The 23917-nt window shown below is 47.0% G+C and overlaps 1 protein-coding gene across 2 annotated transcripts in view; it reads right to left on the bottom strand.

Annotated features, from left to right (window-relative positions):
- The window catches only part of XPO6 (exportin 6), a 60855-nt gene that overhangs the window by 27505 nt on the left and 9433 nt on the right, over nucleotides 1–23917 (bottom strand). For both annotated transcript variants that reach the window (XM_069870094.1, XM_069870093.1), the window contains exons 2-7: nucleotides 15281–15371; nucleotides 14174–14286; nucleotides 10714–10911; nucleotides 6702–6861; nucleotides 5950–6027; nucleotides 404–857 (exon numbers count right to left, since the gene is read on the bottom strand). In XM_069870094.1, the coding sequence (XP_069726195.1) occupies nucleotides 404–857; nucleotides 5950–6027; nucleotides 6702–6861; nucleotides 10714–10911; nucleotides 14174–14286; nucleotides 15281–15371 (1094 nt within the window). The remainder of the gene's footprint in view (nucleotides 1–403; nucleotides 858–5949; nucleotides 6028–6701; nucleotides 6862–10713; nucleotides 10912–14173; nucleotides 14287–15280; nucleotides 15372–23917) is intronic.

Here is a 23917-nt window from a genome sequence, read left to right on the forward strand (position 1 = left end):
TTTGGTTGGTTGGCTTTCAGCAGAGAAGGCAGATACCGACCAGGAAAGGGAATACTGCAATGCCTTTACCTCACTGAGCCTCTTCTGTTTTCTGTTAGAACTGAATGAAAGGCAAGTTCAGCTCTTGTGCCACCTCAGACCTGCAGTCAAACAGTAATGAACGGGGGAAAGGGAAGGAAGAGGACAGGAAAGAACACACACCTGTGCCACCACAGTCCCTTAATACTCAGCCCCTCACCAGAACCTTACCTGTGGGCACCTACCTTTCCGCCTGTCTCCCTCAACACAGTACTCTGAAAGAAAGGCCATTAGACACACCATGCATGACCACAAAATAATAAAGACAGTCCTTTAGAAAGCAAGAGGCCTTAGCACAGCTGCTTAGCTGTTTGGTTGCTCTTACCTTTCATCCAGTTCCTCGAGGCGGCTTTTCACTGTATGGGCGTTGTTCTCCTTGGTAATCTTCTGCAGGAGGTAGAAAGTCTGCTGGAACATCCGCAGCAAATACTCTTCAAACTCCATAGGCACACAGTTCTTAGACATCAGTTCATTGATGCAAGACATAGCCAAGACGCCGAGTCGGCCACGCTCCTGTCCCAACACTGAGTTCTGGCTGCTGCCGTTGACGGAAGACATCTTCCGAATGCGAGTGTCGCAGCCAAAGCGAGCAAAGTGGAAAATGGTGGTGAGGAGTGATGGGGTGATGCTAGTAGACAAAGGGATCCAGCTGAAGAGGTGTGCCAGGCACTCCAGGGCCAGGGAACAGATATATTCACTGTCTGTATCAAGGATGGGGATTGGCTGGTTCAATAATTTGGCCGCACTGGGACTCTGCAACAGGCTACTTAACAGGTCACCTAGGAAGCAAAGCACACATCTCCATTATAAATCAAATCAACTTCAAACGGGGCAACCACCAGCCCCAGCTATAAGGCAAAAACCATCAGAGGCTCTGGCACTTCCAGTACATGAAGGGGCCTTCAAGAAAGCTGGGGGGGGGACTTCTACAAGGGCATGGCGTGACAGGATGAAGGGGAATGGTTTTAAATTGGAAAGGGGAATAATTCAATCAGACATTAGGAAGAAATTCTTCGCAATGAGGGTGGGGAGGCCCCGGCCCAGGTTACCCAGAGCAGTGGTGGCTGCCCCATCCCTGGAGGTGTTCAAGGAGAGGTTGGGCGGGGTTTTGAGCACCCTGGTCCAGTGGGAGAAAGGGATTCGAACCGGATGATGTTTACGTTCCCTACCAATACAAACCATTCTATAATTCTAAGTTGGTATACAAAGATTTTTGTTTGAGATTTTTGTATTCTAGAACTTTCTGAGCTTCTGTTCAGATGAGAACAGCAATGTCATGGGATTTATTTTAGGAATTCAACACAAAATTCTCTCCTTTCAAAAGGTCAAGTATCCTTGATGTAAGTCTCCACAAGTTCTCTGTCACAGCCATGCTACACTGAACCTTGGCAGAGTTGCTTCTTGCCTGCATATGACAGCTTGTGGATGATGTAAAAGCAGAGGTACTGAGCCAGACCAAAAGTCTACTTAGCAGGGCACAAAAAGCCCAAGGCAGGCACAGATCACATTCCTCATTCTCCAGCCTTTCATATTAAAAAGGCTTCCTGAGCCAGGTGGGGTTTGAAGAATTCTGCACAGCCTCTGGATTTATCTTCCATAGAATCATAGAACAGTTTGGGTTGGAAGGGACCTCAAAGATCATCTAGTTCCAACCCCCTTGCATGGGCAGGGGCACATCCCACTAGATCAGGCTGCCCAAGGCCCATCCAGCCTGGCCTTGAACACCTCCAGGGATGGGGGTGCTTCACCTCCACGAATCTATCCAGTCTCTAAACTGAAGCCTCATCGACTTAATATTTGCAGCACCTTGTGACAGTGTTCCACAGCTGAACTACATATGGTGTTTTGTTTGGGGCCTGTCAGCTTCTAGTTTTATTTCCCACCTCCTGTACCCAACTAGGGAAAATTACGTCTCTTTCCAGTTACCTTCCACATGGCACTCAGATGGTTTCTGTTGTGGCTCCTCACTCTCAGTTTCTTTGACAATGAACAGCCATTTGATGTCCTCAATCATTTCTGCTGCCCTTCTACAAAGCTTTTGTTTCTACTCTACACAAATTGGTACAGGAAGACCAGAAACACTGCCGGTACTCGAGGTACAGACGAACTTTTATCGCACACAGCACCGCAGCAGTTATCAGGATCTGACTGGTACCAATCTGAAAGTGCTGTAGAATGATCTGGTGTAACATTCAGAGTTCATCCTGCAGCTGAAGGTGAGTTTGGAGCCCATGATTTGACATGAGTATTGCTCTCCCTGCCGAAGTGGAGGTTACGCTTACCTGCATTGCATTTCACCTTCCATTTGCCCAGAGATGCGCAAGACCTTCCTGCAAGTCTTCAGTCCCACCTTCTTTCCGCATTTCTGACCATCTCAGTGCCTCTTGCCCATTTCCTGAGCCCTTTTCCCAGGTCTCTAACAAATGTGTCCATGAACACAGTCCCAAGCAGTGCTCCACAACTGACCATCCCCTCACAGCAAGAGGGGAACATTCCTACTTACCTTATCTCCTACCTTCTAACCATTAATCAACAACGCAGATTCCTTTACACTCGATGGCCTTTGCTTTCTCAAAAGCTTCTAGTGAGACACCTTATTGAAAGCTTTATGGAAACCCAAGTGGACACCACCAGCCAGGTGTCCTTCCCCGCAGATGCTGCCTGCTAGCTTGCGGGCTTCCACAGACCACAAGCTGGAAATCTGTTCACCTTCCCCAAGTCACTCACTGTTTGTTCTCAAGGGACAGAAGTGTAACCTCTCCACCTCTAGAACTCCACAGAACTTAAAGTTCTCCTCAGAAAATGTGGGCATTTTTTTTCTGATGGCCAAACGACCCAACGTACCACAAAAATAACAGATACGATTTACTGAGCTAATCCCAAAGCACTAACAAGCACGCATGATGAACAGATTCCTCTTAAGTCTCCATTTTTCATCAAGATAGATGTCTTGTATCCCCAAATCCGTAACTCCTTGTCATACCTTGGCATTACAGGCTCTTTATCAGGGAGTGCAGGGATAGGACAAGGCGGAAGGGTTTTTAGCTGAAAGAGGGGAGATTGAGATGAGATCTTGGGAAGAAATGTTCTCCTGTGAGGGTGGGGAGGCCCTGGCCCAGGCTACCTAGAGCAGTGGTGGCTGCCCCATCCCTGGAGGTGTTCAAGACCAGGCTGGATGGGACTTCAAGCAACCTGATCCAGTAGGAGGTATCCCCACCCATGGCAGGTGGGTGGAGCCAACCATTCCATGATCCCATGCTTGTTTCTTTCTCTTCCACACCAGAAATTTAAGGCACTGTGCTACTTAAACCAGATTAGATGACCCTGGATTTAGTCTCAACATTAACAACAGCCCTCATGGTCACATTCATAACTCTACACATGCTACACTCAAAGAGTTGTTTCCATTCTGCTTTTACAGAAGCAGACAAGCTTCTTTCAAAAGTCCAGTCCAGCAAACTCCACAAAATCAACGTGAAGCATTATCTTCTAATCCATCAGCACCAGCAATTGTAAATTAGGTCCCTGTAGCTCCCAGCAGCTGGTCCGACTGCTTCACACGTAGTTAAAATACTGAAGCTCAGAGCTGATGGAATTTTAAGTTATATTTGGTGTCTTTGCAAAGAGGTGATAAATTCAGGATCAAATGCATTCAGGCACAAGGAGAAAACTCTTGGGAAGTTTGGCAGAAGTAAGCAGCAGCAAACATTCCTCATACACATTTGTTTACCATACCCGAGCGATTTGCCCAGGGAAGGGATTCATCAAGTACAGTGCTATAAATCATGAGAAGACAACATTTAGAGGCTGTGAGATTATTGCTGAGTAAAGTCGGTACTGATGCAATAACTCCAATGTTTCCCAACACAGGGTATTATCGGACTTCCTTTGCTCAAGTGACATAAGAAGTGAGTTTAACATTGTCTTCAAGTGCTACTTAAAACCACACAAGGCTTGCAAGTAACCATTTCACTCCACTTCCCTGTACAAAAAAAGGATGCACAGGCTTTCCAAGTTCCTAAAGAGATCTTGGCTCTGATGGAAGACATGAACCATTTATAGGATGCTGAAGCTTGTTTTGCCTTTTGAACATATTTAATTTCCCCTGAATGTAAAGAGAAAAAGGCGGTGGCCTCATCTAAGCAACAAAGAAGTGTCTCTAGTAAAAAAGAATACTTTGCTGCATGAATAAGAATCAAATATAACAATGTGGGTAAAAAGATTTGACCATTTTACAGATTTCAAGGACAAAGAAACAATGAATATTTCCAGTGCAGAATTTAATAGCAGTTTCACTAAACTCGTCTTTGTTCCACAGTTCACCTTTTAGTCATGTGTTCATCTCTACCTGCAAATAAAGATGAGTACAAGTGCAATGCCACGACTGCCACCCATTGCTACCAACTCACGTGTCCAGTGTCAGGCCCCGTAGGATCTCCATGTCAGCAACCCCACCAGTGTTCCTACTCCACTCCATGAATCTTTCAACCAATCACATCACAAAATAGTGACCCAAAGGACATTGGGCTCATAAAGTTAAGAAAAAGAAGAGTTTTTGGCAAAATGCAAGAAGCAAGCATGGAGTGGACAAGAGGGAATCACTGCATGGTTTGGGTTGGAAAGGACTTAAAAGTCCATCTAGTTCCAACCCACCTGCCAGGGGCAGCGACACCTCCCACTGGATCAGGGGCTCCAAGGCCCATCCAGCCTGGCCTTGAACACCTCCAGGGATGGGGCAGCCACCACTGCTCTGAGCAACCTGGGCCAGGGCCTCCCCACCCTCACAGCAAAACATTTCTTCCCAAGATCTCATCTCAATCCACTTTGTCCTGCCCCTGCACTCCCTGATTCAGAGCCCCTCTCCAGCTTTCCTGGAGCTGCTCCAAGCTCTCCCCGCAGCTTTCTCACAACTTCAACACTCTGTCTGGCCTGGTACAGGAGGTGCTCCAGCCTTTGCATCATCTCCATAGCCTCCTCCAGCCTCACTCCAACAGCTCCATGTCCTTCCTGTGCTGAGAACTCCAGAACTGGACGCAGGGCTCCAGGTGGGGTCTCATCAGAGCAGAGCAGAGGGGCAGAATTCCTTCCCTCGCCCTGCTGGTACTGCTGCTCTGGATGCAGCCCAGGACACAACTGGTTTCTGGCCTGTGAGTGCCCACTGACGGCTCATGTTGAGTTTCTCATCCTCCAGCACCCCAAGACCTCCTCCTCAGGACTGCTCCCAACCCATTCTCTATGCAGCCTGAATTTGTGCTTGCGATTGCTCTGACCCAGGTGCAGGACATTGCCCTTGGTGTTGGTGAACTTCATGAGGCTCTTGGCCCCACCTCTCCAGCCTGTCCAGGTCCATCTGGATGGCATCCCTTCCCTCCAGCATAGGTAAATACACACAAACACATAGGGAAATGAGTCTAGATCAGATGAACACCCATGCAAAGGACTAACATGAATAGGTAGAAAACAAACTTTCATGATAGATATGCATGAAGTCCTTAGCCATTTCTTTTTTTTTTCAGTTAAGGCTTCAGTTTTGCTCCACTCTGGCTTTTGATGCGCTCACAGCTCAAATTCCTAGATGACAATGGCAGCTCACTGATGCTAGGGCATTCTGCATTAATACTTCATAAAGCTTTTTACCACCTGAGGATAACAAGCAGCTCTATGAGTACTCTTCAATGAGGTGGCATTTTCAGTGGGGCATCCCCTGTAGTTGAAATTCCTTCTTCATATACGACCAGAAATGGGCTGGTCTAAGAACAGCTCTTGTAAAAGATTATTACAAGAGGTTAGACAGCAAACGAACTAATATGTGCCTGATATTGTGAGTTTATGTACATGGAAATATCATCGTGCAGCTTTAGCTGTCCTTACCACTTTCTCCTGACGTTGGGGATGGTGGTGGAGTGGCAGCAGTAACGCTGTGTTTGTCCCAGATGCTCTCCAAAATACCTGGTCAAAGAGAGATTTTCATAACAGCCTGCTAAAAGACAGATTGACCTAACAAACACACAGGGCCTGCAGGAGCGCTTCGGCAGCACACAGCTGAAGTGCTCTCATGATTAACGTTGTCTCCTCTTAGTGAGTCCAACTGCTTATACACACAGCCTCATGAAGAGGGCTCTGGGCAGACCTTAAAGCAACCTTCCAGTACCTGAAGGGGGCCTACAAGAAAGCTGAGGACTGACCTTTTACAAGGGCATGCAGAGATAGGATGAAGGGGAATGGCTTTAAATTGGAGGGAGGAAAATTTAAATTAGGCATTAGGAAGGAGTTTTTCACGATGAGGGTGGGGAGGCCCTGGCCCAGGCTGCCCCATCCCTGAAGGTGTTCCAGGCCAGGTTGGGTGGGGCTTTGAGCCCCTGATCCAGTGGGAGGTGTCCCTGCCCATGGCAGGGGGTGGAACTGGATTGGTTTAAGGTCCGTTCTGACCCAAATCATTCCATGATTCTATATGTAGCTACACAGCTGCTCTGCTACTCAAGCTTTTTTTGGAGTAAGCTGAGCATTCAGACTGCAGGGGCAGCCACCACACCACCCACAGAACCCAGGACATGCAAGCCTGCTGGCACCTTAGGGATGGTGAAGGACATTTCTTTCAACACAGCAAGCACCGTAACTCATACCTGTGAGGAGCCCAAGCACTGTTTGCACCTGGTCTAGGAGCAGCTTGCGTAGCTCTTCTTTCCGGGCTACACTAAGATCTTCCCGCGGACACGCCAGTTCTTCCGAAGTAGTTTTCAACATGATCAGTCCCAGAGGAGTGGTCACAGGAGACTGAATTAACTGAGGGGAAAACACATGCATACAACACATGATGATACTGTTCTGCAAAGCCACCAGCAGACAAAGGGGGTTAGTAACCCCATTAGCAGTTCACAAGAGCTTCAGGACTGCAGGATTATTAGCTCCCACAGTTCTCAGCACTGCACGTTGAGGGAAGAGAACTGCAAATACTGGATTTCCTGAGACATTAACCTACAACTTTGCAACAGTTCAAGTACCATGGGAATCAGTGGGGTTTCCAGAGGGCTTTCATGTCATTGCACACATTCTCTGTTCCAGCATGTTTACCAGCAATGGTTTGTTCCTTCTGTTTACTGCCTTCTGCTGACATCATCACTTCTCAGAACTGCCTCAGCACCAGCAGTTTCACCACGTAACAGGGTGGCCACGCTCAGCTCAGGAGCCCACACCATCCGCCAAGCAGTTGCCCATTAAAAAGCCCATCCCCTTGCATAGGAAGAGCTGCAGCAGACATTGGATGATGCAGGAACACAGCTATCTCAAACTGAAAATCACTGTTATGTAGGAATCAGACAGCAAGGTAGACCTGTTGGATACTTTCGACTTGGGGTCCTTGAACTGACCTTGGGTTCTAAGAGCGGGAAGCTGAACAAAGAGGTGAACATCAGAGATGCAAATCAGGGTGGAGACAGCACTTAAGGGCAGCATGTGGGGTTCTGGAGGTCAACCAACAAAATGTTGCTGCTGGTGATTGCGCGTGCGTGGACAATAGGCCTGGGCCAATCAGGATGCTATGGGAAGCGCATGGACAGATGAGCAAAGGTATATAAACCTGTAAGTTCCAATAATAAAGGTCTCTGCTTTACATCTATCTGGAGTCCGTCTCATTGTTTCATTCCCACAAAATGGTGACCCTGATTTGATAGGGTATTTCAACGCGACCAGTGTCTGGCGGGAATCTCAGCTCTGACAGGATCATTGGCAGGACCGACTGACTCCTCACATTCCCGGGCATCACCGTCAAGACAACAGGTGAGGAGCTGAGTAATCATGGGGCAGGGTGCATCGTCAGAGCAAGAGGCAATAGTTAAGTTACTGCTCCAATTCCTTCAAAAGAGAGGAATCAAATATGATGAGAATAATTTACACATTTTGCTGAAATGGCTTCGCAACAACGGAGCCCCATCGGATGGTGCCCTAACATTCCTACCAAAACCAAGGACAGAAGCGGGCAATTTAATCTGGGAGGCGGCTTCTTGTGGGGATCCTAATGCTACCTCTGTAATGACAACGTGGCATTTAGTTAAGGACACAACTGCTGCTTGGGACGCCGAAAAGGCTGCAAGCAATTCCAACTCTTACAACCCAAGGTCAGTTCAAGGACCCCAAGTCAAAAGTATCCAACAGGTCTACCTTGCTGTCTGATTCCTACACTTATATCCCAAAGAGAGACTTCCACCACGGACAGAACGTGCAGGAACAGGATCAGAAAATGCCATGATAATTGGCTACTGGGATACTAAAGACAATCCAAAGTTTTATTTTCAGCTGAAATTCAATGCTGCTGTTCTCCATTGACCTGGAACATCCAACACAATTTACACACTGCTCCCCTTGTGACAAAAAGCCTAAAGCCAATCACAGTTTTGACAAGCAATCCTCAAAGACATAATTTCAGTAACACAGGCTGACCTCACTCCTAATCTCCTTGACCCAACAAAGCAAAGACACGCTCAGTTAACACTGTTAAGGCTACACAGCTTGGTGGAACATGTCGGGGAAAAAACCCACCTAAAAGCTCTTAGTCTGGATCTACATTGGCTTCCAGAAAGGAAACACGATGGCACAAGAGCTGAGGGCTAAAAAAAGAAAGCTAAATGAAATACTCAACTCGTCAATAGGTTGCAAAGAGATTTAACATCTCTTCTGAGAACTTTCTGACGACACCAGGAAGTTTAGCAATACCATGCCCTGGCACTTCAGCCACGTTAAACAAATTACCTATCTCTAAAGAAGTGGCACTTTCTGTGTATTGGGTTTGAGTAATGCAAATACAACAATCCAAGTTTCTTTTCTCCTCCCTCCCTCCAATAGTTCAGGAAGAATTTGAGATTACTGGGATACAAGTTAATGCTAAAGAACAGAACAGTTGCTTCAAACTGTCTCAGAACAAAGACTTCAGAGAGGACTCAGCTGCAACTCCAAAATCATAGAATGGTTTGGGTTGGAAGGGACCTCTACAGGTCATCCAGTCCAACCCTCCAGCACGAGAGTCATCGTTAAACAGGTCAGAGCACTCAGAGCCTCATCCAACCTGACCCTGAAAGCTTCCAGTGATGGGGTCTCCACTCCCTCCCTAGGGCAACCTGGGCCAGTGCCTCCCCACCCACAGTGTAAAAAGTGTCTTCCTTATATCCAGCCTATATCTGCCCTCCCTTAGTTTAAAACCGTTCTCCCATATCCTGTCTGTGCACTCCCTGATCAAGAGCCCCTCCCCAGCTTTCCTGGAGACCCTTTCAGTACTGGAAGCTGCTTTAAGGTCTCCTCAGAGCTTTCTCTTCTCCAGGCTGAACAACCCCAACTCTCTCAGCCTGTCCTCGCATGGGAGGTGCTCCAGCCATGAAAGCAAGTTATTCTGCTCCTGTGCTACTCTTTATTTTGAAGTCTTGAAGTTCAGCATCTGGGTTTTTCTGAACATTTTTGGACTTCATCTGCTACTGGAATTAATTTAAGGGAACATTTCCCTCCAAAGCTGCAGTCACAAGGAGAGGCTTAAGGAAAAACAGAATACCCTAAACAGGCTCTGCTATCAGTTAAGGAAACATCCAAAGTCCTAGAGAAGCAAGCAGAAGCTCAGAAATTCAATTGCAGATCCAGGTGAAATGAAAGCCAAAACCTTAAGTGCGGACATTTGTCCCAGGGTACTTATTGTTAAACCGACAATTCAGGGAAGAATTGCAGCACATTGCACTACGTGGTTACAGAAAACTATCTGAGTGGGGATTACAGCAGCCAGTAACATGCTCTGGATGCCAAGTTAGCATTTTTTACGTTTTGCAACTAACACCAGATCCATTTGTCCTAACACACAAACTCCTGACACCCAGGGACTGGGATTTTTGTTATTTTTTGGCTGTTCTGTGGGTAGAGCTACATTCAAATCCCATAGTTATGTCAGCAGAAACAGACTGTGCAGCACTTAGCTTACACTCAGCTTCTTTGAGCCAATTAGGAACAATTCAAAGAGAACTGGAAGTAAAGCACTCGAACCGTGAGAGGAGGTTAAAAGCATCAGCTCCGTTAGGCTCTGGCGGCAGCGAGCTGCTAGCCTGGCTCAGGGCTCACTGTAGATACGCTGAACTACAACCAATATTCAAACTAATGGCCTTTGTCAGCCAGGACCCTCAAATACCCACTCGTTCTCCTGCACAAGCCCTCTGAAGCACCCCAGCAGCCATCCATCAGGGACTTCACATCTTCACATGAGGAGGTGCCAAAGACTTTAGGGTCTCTCTGGCTATTGGGTTTTAAAATCTCCAACAGCTACGTTCAGACACTCCCCTTTTGAGACTCTTACATAGTTTTACTGACTATCTTCCTTTAAAGAAAACTCACAACCCTTACATTTCGAACAATTGCTACTAAATATTTCAAATTCAAAGTTGCAGTTGCTAATTGTTGCGTAGTATTGAAAACTTACAACTCTACAAAGAAGCGCAACACATAAGCAGCTAATAGTTATTTGCAAACTTAAAAAGGAAAAGGAATTTAGGCAGGAACTTTGTTTTTAATGTAATTATTCAATCATCACCAGGGGAAGTCGCTATTTAAGGAAACAAAACAAAGTCTATTTGTGAAGAAAATCAAGTTTTCCCCTTAGAAACTTCTCACCTGCAAGATATTGGTGAAAAAGTCGTGGTAGAACATTGGCCAGTCTTGCCGGCCAATGTCAACGATGACCTTGCAGAGTTTGTTCCTGATGAAGTAAGGCAGGGTTTTATGGTGAGCCAGAAGGAGCTTGGGCAGGCAGCTGCGGATCTCCATCTTGTCCTGAGACGGGACCCCGAGCCACATCTTATTGATTAGGTTCTGGAAAAGAAACAGACCCTCCAAATGAGCTCATCTTGGACACACTTCACTGAAGTTACACAGTGAGATAACAGGGACTTATAATGCAGGGACAGAGCTGCTGCGCCTTATACCCCAGGCCTGCCCCACAATGCACAGGCAGGGAGAAGGCTGTGGCTTTCAAACCCATCCAGGCCTCTCACTGACCAAGCCTGCTTGGCCAAGAACCTAAACCCCTATATTTGATGTAGTTCAGCCTTCTCTGCTGCTGTGGGCAGCCCTGTAGGTATGGAAACAAGTAGGAATTGGCAGGTTAAACAGAAGATGTTTCTCTCTGGTGAAAGCTCTGACACAGCTCTGGACAAAGAGGTGAAACAGAAGATACTTAAATTGTTCAGCATCATCTCAACATGTAGAGGCGAGTGTGTGCAAAGCAAGGCAGGCAGGACAAGAGCAGCTCAACATAGGGCAAACCCCACACTACTATCTAACTTGGAATAAGTTTTGTCACATCATGGGATATTCAGGAACCGAAAACAGTGATGGCTCAAGCTGACCAAATCGTGCTGAGCTTCTCTTACAAACCCCACAGGGTGAGCTCTAACAAAAACCCAAACCCCACCCCAAGTGTCTCAGATCAGCGGAAGCCCTTCAACATTAAAAGATTCACAAAGAACGGGCTTCAATTCCCCAGAAATTGTTACTAAGATCTCTCCAAATACACTGTGAGTTCTACCAACTGACAAGCGACAGCAACAGCACATTACCATTTGAATCGGTTTTGGATCAAGCAGAGTTGGCGTGCATATAAAGTATCTCCACTACCCTTTAACCCTGGACACCTTGATTTTCCCCTTTAAACGGGGAAACACAGCCTTGTAGGAAGCAGGGAAAAAAGAATAGGGGAAGCAAGTTTGGTCTTGGGTGACTTTGACGCTGCCCGGGTCTCCTGGAGCTCAGTGGGAAGGTTGCTGCCGGAGTGACCGCCTTGCAGTGGCAGGGCACCCTTCAACAGAAAGCTCTTAGTCCACTTAAAACTGGACAAAACCCATAAGACGGCAGAGCTGTAAATTGCCTTCCTGCCATGACACAATCCCATTTAGGAGCTCTGGTGCATTAGGAGTTGAGCCTCTCAGAATGACTTATGGAGGAGGCCTGCTACCGAGGCAATGTGCGTACCCATCTGCGGGCACACAGCTTAGAGAATCCAAAAGCAGGAGGTCCTGCAAAGTGGTTTGCTGCAGAAAATGGATGGCTATTATGGTCAGAGCAGATGCACCCTATGGAGGCAGCAGTTCACATAGCAGAAGTACAGGAGTGTATTTATACCTCAAGTGACTCAAAGAGGTTGGTTTTAGTTTTTTTTTCACAGAGGAGATCCAGCAGCATTGGTTACAAACAACAATGACCAACCACATGAGAGTTTCTCCATGCAAGCACAGAACGAGAGCTTCAGAAGCCCCAGTGGAACTGAATGATGCTTTAGCATTGATGCCTTAATGCCCACCAGGTTCTGTGCTACTCATTCGACCTGACAATGCCAGCTTACTCCACCCACAAAACACTCTTGGAAACATGCTCTCTTTTCCAAAAGCGACAGGTGAAAATGGTTCATCTGGAAGGAAGCCATGTGGATTTTTATCCCAGATCCGCTGTTACCTTCCTAGGCATTCAAGAAAACACCCCATTCTGGGGAGGTTTTGGAATGATCCTTTTGTTCATACACATGTTGTCACTGACCATCAGTGCTCACAGATGTTTGAAGACCAATGGAGCTGCAGATTATGGCTACAAGGACGGGTTGAACGTGCAGCACTAAAGTAGTTAACTTTGGAAATTCAAGCTCCCTGTCGAGAGATTCTAATTCCTCAGCTGAGCTGTGGACTTAGGTCCCCCACTTTACACTCGGACAGTGATTTCTTTGTTCTGCTTTACTCTGGACATGATTATTTTTTCAGTAATTTTTTTTTCCCTTCAGAGAGGCAGAGGCTCAGTAATAAAACATGCTTTCCTCTTCATGAAAATCAGCCTGTAGTTTAATCACTACAGGCTGCTGCTGGGTGAAATCCATCCCTGGGGCAGGGAACAACTCCAATGCCTTTCTGAAGATCACCCCTTTTTGAGAGAAGCTCCTCATAGAACAGTTTGGGTTGGAAGGGACCTCAAAGCCCATCCAGTTCCAACCCCTGGCCATGGGCAGGGACACCTCCCACTGGATCAGGATGGTCCAAGCCCCATCCAACCTGGCCTTGAACACGTCCAGGGATGAAGCAGCCACCACTTCTGTGGGCAACCTGGGCCAGGGCCTTCCCCAGCCTCACAAGAAAATGTTTCTTCCTAAGATCTCACCTCCATCTCCCCTCTTTCACCTGAAATCTGTTCCCCCCTGTCCTGTCCCTGTACTCTCTAATCAAGAGCCCCTTCCCAGCTTCCCTGTAGCCCCCTTTGCAGATCAACCTCAGACTCTTTATGCAATCCCAGGTCACTTAAAATGCTCATTTTAAGTCAATAGCAACAGCGTGGACAATTTGTCCAAACAACAACATTTAAGAAGAGAGTTATTTGCTCTATCTAAAATGTGGCACACTTCAGCGCAGAAGCCACAAACGGACCAGGGTGAGGCAGGACATGGACCAAGCCCCAGAACATCGTTAGGGAAGGACACTGCACTGGTCACTTAGGAACTAGTCAATAAAACAGAGCTGTTAACAGAAAACTTTTATTTCTTCCAGTAGATACACAAATCGATACTTAGGCTTTTAAACATAACCTTGTTCTTTTATAAATAGGTAAAGAGTGGAATGTGGTCTTCTGAAGCGACCTTACCTCTACAAAGAGCACATAAGCTTGAGGGATGCAGTTCAGAGCCTCAATCACAACCATGAGATATCAGAATAATAAAAGCAACATTGTCTTCCCTCTTAGCATAAAGTTGGCAGTAGCTAATGTCAGGTATTTGTGCACGTTATTTCTGACCATAAAAAGAGTATAAAAGCAATAACACTCTTAAAAGCATTCTGCAGAGATCTCGAACAGCCTCTGAAATTGTAGGCAATTTGTACTTGGACGTGCCAGGAAATTAATTCTTCACTTTGTGCACGAAGATTCATACTCTCCCACTCTTAGCCTGCCATTAGGCAGCGTCTCCAGGAGAGAGCAATAAAAGCATCCTTTATCACCGTACTTACCGGGACTGCCCCTGCAGACAAACATTTTCAAATAAAATCGATTGCCATATAAAGACACAGAAAAAGCACTAAGCGGGCAACAGCACACCCCTTACCTCAAACACAGTCAAGCTGTACATCATCACATAGTCGTTTCTTGTACTGGATAGGAAGTAGAGACAAAATCTCCAGGCTCCGATCTGCTGGGCAAAGTTATTTAAAAGCTCCTCTGAAAAAGTAAAATATTAAAAAATTGCATTAAAATTCTTAAGATCCACAACAACGTACACATAGCACAGAGTATGGACAAAACCTTGTGTTCAGAGAGGGACTCAACCTGCTCATTGAGACTCCACTTGGAGTCCCATGCCCAGTTCTGGAATCCCCAACGTAAGAAGGCTATGGAACTGTTGGAGTGAGTCCAGAGGAGGCCACAAAGATGATCAGAGGCTGGAGCACTTCTGCTCTGAGGACAGGCTGAGGGAGTTGAGGTTGTTCAGCCTGGAGAAGAGAAGGCTTCATGGAGACCTTAGAGCAACTTCCTGTACTGAAAGAGGCTCCAGGAAAGCTGGAGAGAAGCTCTGGATTAGGGAGTGCAGGAATAGGACAAGGGGAAACAGATTTAGATTGGAAGGGGGAAGATTTAGATTAGACATTAGGAAGAAATACTTCACGATGAGGGTGATGGCCCACCCATGATCCACGGATGAACGTCGCCAACCTAGAGCTCCTTCAAAGTTTCTCCTGGGTTTTGGAAGGACATGTTTAATAACACCAACCAGAATGGAACCTCATTGGTTAGTCCCACTTGCCATTTCACATTAACTAGGACAGTCTTCTGGTTTTCCTTCTTCACGCTGAACAAACTGAAGTTTATGTTCCATCTCCAGGCAGAAGGTAAGGGTTTTCCAGGATGTGCAGTCCAACAACGTGCAGAGAAAACCCTAACTTCAATCTATCTTAATCAGCTTATGGCCCACGCAATACAGCTTACAGCAGGAGACAGTTACCAACACGTCAATTATCCACCGGATCTGCCAACAGGATCTCCAAAACCTGAACTATACTATCCTTACTTCAAGCTCATATATAGGCAGTTGAGGCTGAGACACCAGATAGAGCACTTTCATCTGCCTTCTTTAACACAATCAAGTCACCTCCACTGAGGTCTGTGGGCAGCAGAAAGCAATGGAGACCACCCTACATAAGTGGGATGTACTCACCGATCTCACGTTTCCGCTCATTTGTTGTGCAATTGTGGAAAAACTCTGTCATCAGACTCTCCAGAGCCCGCAGCGAGGCCTCTTCTGATGCCTGGGAACAACAGCAAAAGGAAAGAGTTAAAACTGCTTGCTTTCCACTCTGACTTGCACTCAGGAGGTCAGTATCACTCACAGATGCGCTCAAAAACCAACAAGGGAACTAAGTCCAGGTGGAGGACAAAATGATAGGGACTTTAAGATGTTCACAGGCATCAAGTAGCAACAAGATCTGTCAGGTGTCACCGCTTCCCGGATAACAGCAACTCTGTGGATGCGGATATCACCCTAAGGACTCCACTTCTCAAGTGTGATATTAGGATGCAGCCACAGTGCCATTTCTATGCAGTTCTTCCTGGGACACCGCACATGACTGCAAGCTCCTCCATTGCCTACTTACTCCCAGCTAGATCCAGACACTCACCTTCAACATTTTAGAATGATAGAATAATTTGGTTGGAAAACACCTTTGAGGCCATCAAGTCCAAATGTACCTGTCCATCACTGTACCAGATCCTTGAGCATTTAATCTACCTGTCTTTTAATCCTTCCAGGGATGGCAGCTTCTGCCAGTGCCCAAGAACCCTTTATGTGAAGGAATGTTTCCTAATATCCAATCTAAACCTACCCTGGCACAACTTGAGGCCATTTCGTCTTGCCCTATGACTTGTTACTTGCCAGAAAAGATCGCCCCATCACAACCTCCTTTCAGGCAGTTGTAGACAGTGATAAGACCTCCCCTCATTCTCCTCTTCTCTAGGCTAAACAACACAGAATCATAGAATGGCTTGTTTGGAAAAGACCTTTGAGATCATCGAGTCCAACCATCCCTGTCCACTACTGAACCAGAACCCTGAGCACCTCGTCTGCCCGTCTGTTTAATAAAAGGATTAATTATGAAATCCCTGTAGTTTACTTCTCTGCTGCTCAACATAGAATAAGTCCGGCCAGTAGTTTCTGATGTCAACCCCCCCCCCGCCAAAGAGGAGTTTTCAAATGCTAGGCAGATTGATTTGATGCAAATTCCTCTATCAGAAGCACTGTTCATCCAACTCCATCCCTCCTCTGGCCAAGATCAAGATCACCTCAACTCACGGAGAAGCGTTAGCCCTTCACACAGGAATGGCAGGACTCAATGGCTTTCGGACAGTTAACTCAATCTTTGTTTAGGAAGAATTGTTAAGCCTCCCTGCCTTCCCCCCCAAGATTCAAGATTTATTTCCTAGTTCTGGAAATAAACTGCAGAGTTCTCATAAATCTTGAGCAACTGATGTGTCCTCCATTGACCTCAAACTGCCTCGGCACTGAGGTTTGAAGATGACAGCCTACTGCTAGGAAGGCACTTCATCGTTTATATCAAACACCACCATCACAACTTTCAACACGTAAAAAAGAGAAAAGAAAACAGAGAGCACAAGCATTTTATGTAAAAAGCCCAGGCTGGCCAGAATCCAAGGCCAGCTTGGGCAGAAAGAAACAATGTGTGACCTCAGAGATTGTTTTCTTCTCCCAGTTGTTCTGGAGGTTTGGCCAAAGGAACGTGGGGTAGAACAAGTTGTCTGAAGTAATCAAAGCCCAACCCAGGATGGGCTCTGCCAACAGGAAGTCTTCTCCAGGTGCTGTCTGATGGCCATACTAAGCACATCCCTTCATTTGAAAGGCAGAGCCCTTCATTTGCTGATGCTTTTTGGGTATTCCTCAAGTTCCTGGTGCATGGGGAAATTACTCACCTCTCCAGCAAAGGCTCCAATAACTGGGTCACTGAGATAATGAGGACGTAGCCCTCGAAGGGCTGCAGAGGAAATTTACTGTACCATACCCACGCAGATTATCCAGTGAGACTGGAACAAAAGAAGAGCTGCTTGTAGGACCTCATAATACTTCCAGCCGCGTCTGAGTATTAAGAGCCCACGCAAATACGCACTTCATAGAATCACAGAATCATTCAGGTTGGAAAAGACCTCTCAGCTCATCCAGTCCAACCATCAACCCAACCCCACCGTGCCTGCTAAGCCATGTCCGTAGAATCAATTTGCTTTCTTCTGAGGCTCAGCATTGAAGAAAAGAACATGAAAGCATCACCAGGGTGTGCAGAGAGAAATGCCAAGGAATCCTGATGCTGAGCAGCAATGCGGGCACATTAAGAAGCACTTCATCCTTCAGACCAAACCCCACGGGCAGCCAGACCCAGCAGTACTCAGTGCAGTTTCTGTCTGGTCTGAGTTTCAGTCATTTGGATCACACACAAATTTAATTTTTAAAGGTTTTCAAGGAAAGCCAAAGTCTGGACTATCGCTAGCAGAACCTGGTATAGACTTTATGGGAAACAGAACCTCATCTTCAGGAGGCATAACTAGAATCTTACAGCCCCTCAGTACAGCCCCTCTTAAAGGGAGTCTACAGGAAAGCCGGGGAGGAGCTCTGGATCAGGGAGTGCTGGGATAGGACAAGGGGGAACAGTTTGAAGCTGAAAGAGGGGAGATTGAGATGAGATCTTAAGGAGAAATGTTTTGCTGTGAGGGTTGGGAGGCCTGAGCCCAGGTTGCCCAGAACAGTGGTGGCCGCCCCATCCCTGGAGGTGTTCAAGGCCAGGTTTGATGGGGCTTGGAGCCCCTGATCCAGTAGCAGGTGTCCCTGCCCATGGCAGGGGGTTGGAACTGGATGGGCTTTGAGGTTCCTACCAAATCCCATCCCATGGAACGGGATTCCCTTCCAATCCCATTTCATGATTTGAGAGACGTGTCACAGCCGATTGTCCCCAGAATAGCTGCAGTTTGCTGCTGCACTACATTTGGTGCCCCCTGCATGGGCTCGACGAGCAGCAGGACTGCCCCAAGCCTGCCATTACTGGAACTGCCTCCTATGATCCAAGCATGGGCTGATATGGATGAAGTGAGAGAGCAGCACTGTTTATCTGTCCATACCATCCCCAGTTTTGCCTCACTACGTTTGCTAAAGGTGTTTCATCACCAGTTATCAAACGAGAGGCGTATAGCTACTTACTCATAGTATTTATCGATGAACTCCAATACCCTTCTCATACCAGAACAATGACAGATTCACAGCTGGGACCACAGCTTCCCATCCTGACAGAAATGATGGGATTTGCTCCCAGGAATTTCATAGAATCACAGAATGACCAAGTTGGAAAAGACCCATTGGACCATCGAGTCCAACCATTCCTATCGAACACTAAACCATGTCCCTCAGCACCTCCTCCACCCGTCCCTTAAACACCTCCAGGGAAGGTGACTCAACCACCTCCCTGGGCAGCCTCTGCCAGTGCCCAATGACCCTTTCAGGTAGTTGTAGAGAGCAATGAGGTCTTCCCTCAGCCTCCTCTTCTCCAGGCTAAACACCCCCAGCTCTCTCAGCCGCTCCTCATAAGGCCTGTTCTCCAGCCCCTTCACCAGCTTCTTTGCTCTTTTCTGGACTCACTCCAGAGCCTCAACATCCTTCTTGCGGTGAGGGGCCCAGAACTGAACACAGGACTCAAGGAGCAGTCTCACTAGTGCCGAGTACAGAGGGAGAATAACCTCCCTGGTCCTGCTGGCCACGCCATTTCTGATCCAAGCCAAGATGCCATTGGCCTTCTTGGCCACCTGGGCCACTGCTGGCTCATGTTCAGTCGCTGTCAACCAACACCCCCAGGTCCTTCTCCTCCAGGCAGCTTTCCAGCCAGACTTCTCCTAGTCTGTAGCTGCTCAGGGTTGTTGTGCCCCAAGTGCAGGACCCGGCATTTGGCCTTGTTCAACCTTATCCCATTGGTCTCAGCCCAGTGGTCCAGCCTGTTCAGATCCCTTTGCAGAGCCTCCTACCCTCCAGCAGATCCATGCTTTCATTCAGCTTCGTATCATCTGCAAACTTGCTAAGGGTGCACTCGATGCCTTCGTCCAGGTCATGGATAAAGACATTGAACAGAGCTGGGCCTGCACATTCAAGGATGTTCTTCATCCATCAAAGTACCAAAGGAAGGACCTACAAACCCTGACTTCAGGGTTATCATCCAATTACATTTAAAAGCCACTAAATGATTTCTGTTGATTAAGGAAATAAGTATTAATAGCTGCCAATTTAACTGTATTTTGGGCTGCTCACATTCCAGCTCACGGCACCACTCTAAGGCTGTAGAGAAGCCACATCTTTGCACCCTGCTGCTAAAACCAGGGCTTCCTAACAAGCTCGGTTTAGCCTGCAGCCAGTGACTAAAGCAGTTGGGTAGGATCAGTAATTCACTCAGCTCTGGTGAGGAACAGAGGGACGGTTTTTGGATTGCAATTTAGACATCAAAACACTTATATTAATACAACACTCATTTTAGTTTGCATATAACTCCTCCTTTAAAAAGTACCAGATGATTCTGGAAGATACAATAGTGCTCGATAAAACTATTTCAATTTACAGTTCACTTCCTATCTTTCGCCTTCACTTTACGTTCTCTAAAGCGATTGTTTCTTTTAGAGGCAAGCTTTTCTCTAATGCTTGGCCATAAAACCACAAGCTGTTAACCTTTCAGTGTTTGCTACTAACAGCTGGGTAGAGCATGGATCCCACAGAGCATGCTCTAGATACAGTGGCTGGGCTGATGGGGATGGTAAGCGGAGAGTTAGGTCTTTGGATTTTTATCCTAATGTGTTTGGAAACGGACATCAATCCAAGATAAAATTGAGGTAATCCCCCTACAAAGCTTTTTTCAGTAAGGTGTTAATCACAGCTACATCCTTACCTTCAGCCATCCCTCAAGTAGCATGGGAACAGCTGCCTCTGACTTGGGAAAATGGATTTTATACCTCACAAGCTGAGCCTTAAAATCACCTCTTTCAGTGGCAGGTAGTAAAAGGACTCGAAACACTGAACCCCAGAGCCCTCAGCACAGATCCCGCCTCCCTGCAACTCTCTGCTCTGTAAATAAAGAGGACGGGATCTCTCTCTGTTAGGGACAGGATCTCTCCCTGTTCAGGAGCCATTACTCATCCCCCCACTCTGCACCCCACCATATTTTTAATTTAGACACCCACTCTTGTTCCAGATCTCCCTCCACACCTGCACTGCTGAGCTCTTTTCACGCTGTATCTAACACCTACCAGCCCATGAAGCCTCCCTACACCACACAGCGATACCAAATGTAGATGTTTTTCCAGCACAACCCTAACTTCTCAATTTTTGGAGCCTGCTCCTACATCCCTCTTCCTACCCATCATCCACAACGCAAGACTGAGCCTCCTCTTGCTTATCAGGGTTTGGATCTCATCACATTTTACCCAGCTCTGCTAAGATGTAGCATCATCTACATTTATTAGGCAGCTCTTCCAGGAGAGGAGGGACTGCAGCAGATCCCATAGTGTGAAATGCGGTTGTTTGAAGTGTTCCCAGCAGGCACTGCTATGCTGCTGCCAACAAGCCAGGGCATAGGGTTAAGAAGGGAAAAGAAAATCACGCTCAGCACACAACAGCAGCTGCTGGTATAAAATAACTCCTTGTCACACTGCCTGTGCTGAATTACACTGCCCCATCCTCTTCCACCTTGGAGCCTTCTGTTTCCAGCTCTGTGCAGTTATTTAACAGCATAGGCACACACATACAAACACAAGCCACTACATTTCACCTGCTGAACTCTCTGCCTTCTGTTATTTAAAATATATATCTTAGGTGATTTTTAAAGAAACTCAGTCGAGGCACGTGTATTATAACAATACACACACCTAACACGAGTATATACTAAGGTAATTAACTCATTTAAGAACCACGAGGGTGTCTGTCAGAGCCCCTCCCTGCCCAAGCCCTAATGTAACATGATAATGAACAGGTAAATCTAACTACACTCTCAGAAAGGTGATGGGTCATTTCCAGCCTGCTTGTGTGGGTCACAAAAGCCTTGCTTTTGTAGCTTTCAGCAGAGCACAATTATTATCACCACTCAGTGAACAGCCTTGGGTCACTTGATGCAGTGAGGTCCATGAACAAAGTGAAGCATGGTATTATTTTTAGCAACAAAAGCAGAATTTTTATATATAAAGTGCTTTAAAAAGAACTGTACGGCAGCCAGCACATCCTCTAGAAAGGACGAACGCTCGCTGCTCAGAGCTGTGCAGTGTTATTACCACACTTAATCATTTCCAACTACTGATTTTAAGAGGTCTGGCGTTCCACGCTCATTCCCGGGGTCTCCTTACTGGTATAATTCATGCAGACATCTGAACTCAGGCACCAGGATGCAGCCCCTGGTGTATACGTGCTCCCCGGCAGTGCTGTGCTGATGGTATCAAGACACAGCTCAGCCTTGATTCTCAGCTTCCTCGTTGCATTTCAGAGATGTTTTTGTGGTTTAATGAACCGAAAGCAGACTCTGCTTCGCTCTGTTTTGAGAGCAGCTCAGACTCCCAGTGCCATTTCAAGAGATCTGGCTGCAGAACAGCAGCCCCCTCAGCTGGTTCAGGCGTTTTGAGGGCCACAGCTTTGGCAGCTCCCTAATGAGACATAGGTTTTGCAAACTCATTTCTGTTATACCACAATTTAAGAAAAAAATCTACTATAAAAGTCACGACTTACTGTTCTACCCCAAGGCAACTGGCAGAGGAACAAAGACACAATGCTACTCTCTATCTCCAGTGCTGCACAAGGCTCTTCTGCCTGTAAACTCATCCCTAGAAACCCCAGGCTGCACTTCAGGAATCAATGTATTTTATTTAAACCTCAGTGAAGGACTAAAACCAACCACAGGCTGAACACTGCTGCATGGAAAAGGCTGCGGAGAGCCAGCAGTGAAAATCTGAGCTCTGGAACAGGATAAAGAGATCGCCTTACCTGTAAACATTGCCCGCTAGAAGAGTCATCAGGCACCCTGGGGAATACCCAAGGGATCTTATCTCTCACCTCCTCCTGTACAGGCAGGTTCAGTTAACCAGGCTTCAGGTTCTAAGGCTGAGCTTTGACTAAGAGGCTCAAGTGTCCGAGTCTGATTCTTTCCAAACGGGTAACTTCTAATTGACATAATGAAGCCCAGGAGTGTCCTTAAGAGTTTCACATTTGCTTTGCTGTTTACAGAAGATGCTCATTACATGGAAACACAGCAGGCACAGAGCATTAAAATTCAACACCAAGAAATTCCCTTTGAAGCCCACTGAAGGAATAAAATAATGACAGTAAGCTAGCGTCACTGAAGTCAGATTTAGACACAGCATCGTTACAAGCCACACGCTGGCGGAGAACAAGCACAGGAGCAATTTATGGGTCTTGCTCACCCAGGGAAGGCAGGCAGGGCACCTGCTGATGCACGTATTGTGGTTCAGCTGCTGGAAAAGCCTTAGCAATGTGGTATTTCCCCAAACAAGCAGTTGCTAAAATAATGATATCCAAAGCAGATGGCTTGATGGGGTTGGAGCACCTCTTCTATGAGGACAGGCTGAAAGAGTTGGGGTTGTTCAGCCTGGAGAAGAGAAGGCTCCACAGAGCCCAGGTTTCCCAGAGCAGTGGTGGCTGCCCCAGCCCTGGCGGTGTTCAAGGCCAGGTTGGATGGGGCTTTGAGCCCCCTGATCCAGTGGGAGGTGTCCCTGCCCATGGCAGGGGGTGGAACTGGATGGGCTTTAAGGTCCCTTTGACCCAAACCACTCCAGAATTCCATGATATTCCGCACCACACAACTGCATATCTTGCAGGGGTCCCAGAGGGGTACAGGTGACACCTCAGTCACTTTTCAGACTTATGACTTAAATTTGACAATCCAGCTACAGTCATCAGTTTTCCCTCAGTGAGCTTGGTTCAGATAGCTCTCAACTCTGGCCCACGGCTTTTTAAGCCACTACCAATAACAAATTTGGCTTTGGGAAGGGTGTTATCAGAAAAAAACAAGCCATAAAGTCAGCATGTGCTCTTTGGACGGACACCACACAAGGCTGATCACCTGCCAAGGTGGTCAGCTGGGCACATGCTGCTTTCTGGATGCTACAAACACTGCAAGTTGACTGCGGTTCTCTCCCAGGGCACAGAAGTGACCAAAACTCTTCCAGCGAAGCCTAGGTCACCCCTATATAGAACAGTTTTAGAATCTCAGCGTTTGGATCTTTCCTTTCACCTCACCCTGCCCCTTTTGCTGGGTTCCCCAGGATGTGCCACACTTCAAACCAACCCGTGATGCCCTGGAGAGCAATCCCACCTTTTCTTATCAGCCAATGCTTGAGCAGGAGCTGTGGTCACATGGGAAAAATCACTTCCCTTTTCTCTCCGTAAGCAAAACCAGGCTTCCAAAAACAGCACTGCAGGGCTGGCCCAAACAAATTCAAGCAGCTTAACTAATTTTGGGACAACACTTCCGCAGCCATTTTAGGTTAAGTAACCCAGGATTTAAAAAGGCAGGTGGGGAAAAGACCCCATGTTGTTTTAGACACAAGTATTTGCGCTGTTTAGGCCGCACCTCGAATCCTGGTTCAGTTTTGGGTCCCTCACTCCAAGAAGGAACTTGAGGGGCTGGAGCATGGCTGGAGAAGGGGACGGGGCTGAAGAACAGAGGTTGTGGGAGCGGTTGAGGGACCTGGGGCTGTTTAGGCTGGAGAAGAGGAGGCTGAGGGGAGACCTCATCACTCTCTGCAGCTCCTGAAAGGAGGT

Source organism: Phaenicophaeus curvirostris, chromosome 16 (assembly GCF_032191515.1).
Source record: "Phaenicophaeus curvirostris isolate KB17595 chromosome 16, BPBGC_Pcur_1.0, whole genome shotgun sequence".
NCBI classification, from domain to species: Eukaryota; Metazoa; Chordata; class Aves; order Cuculiformes; family Cuculidae; genus Phaenicophaeus; species Phaenicophaeus curvirostris.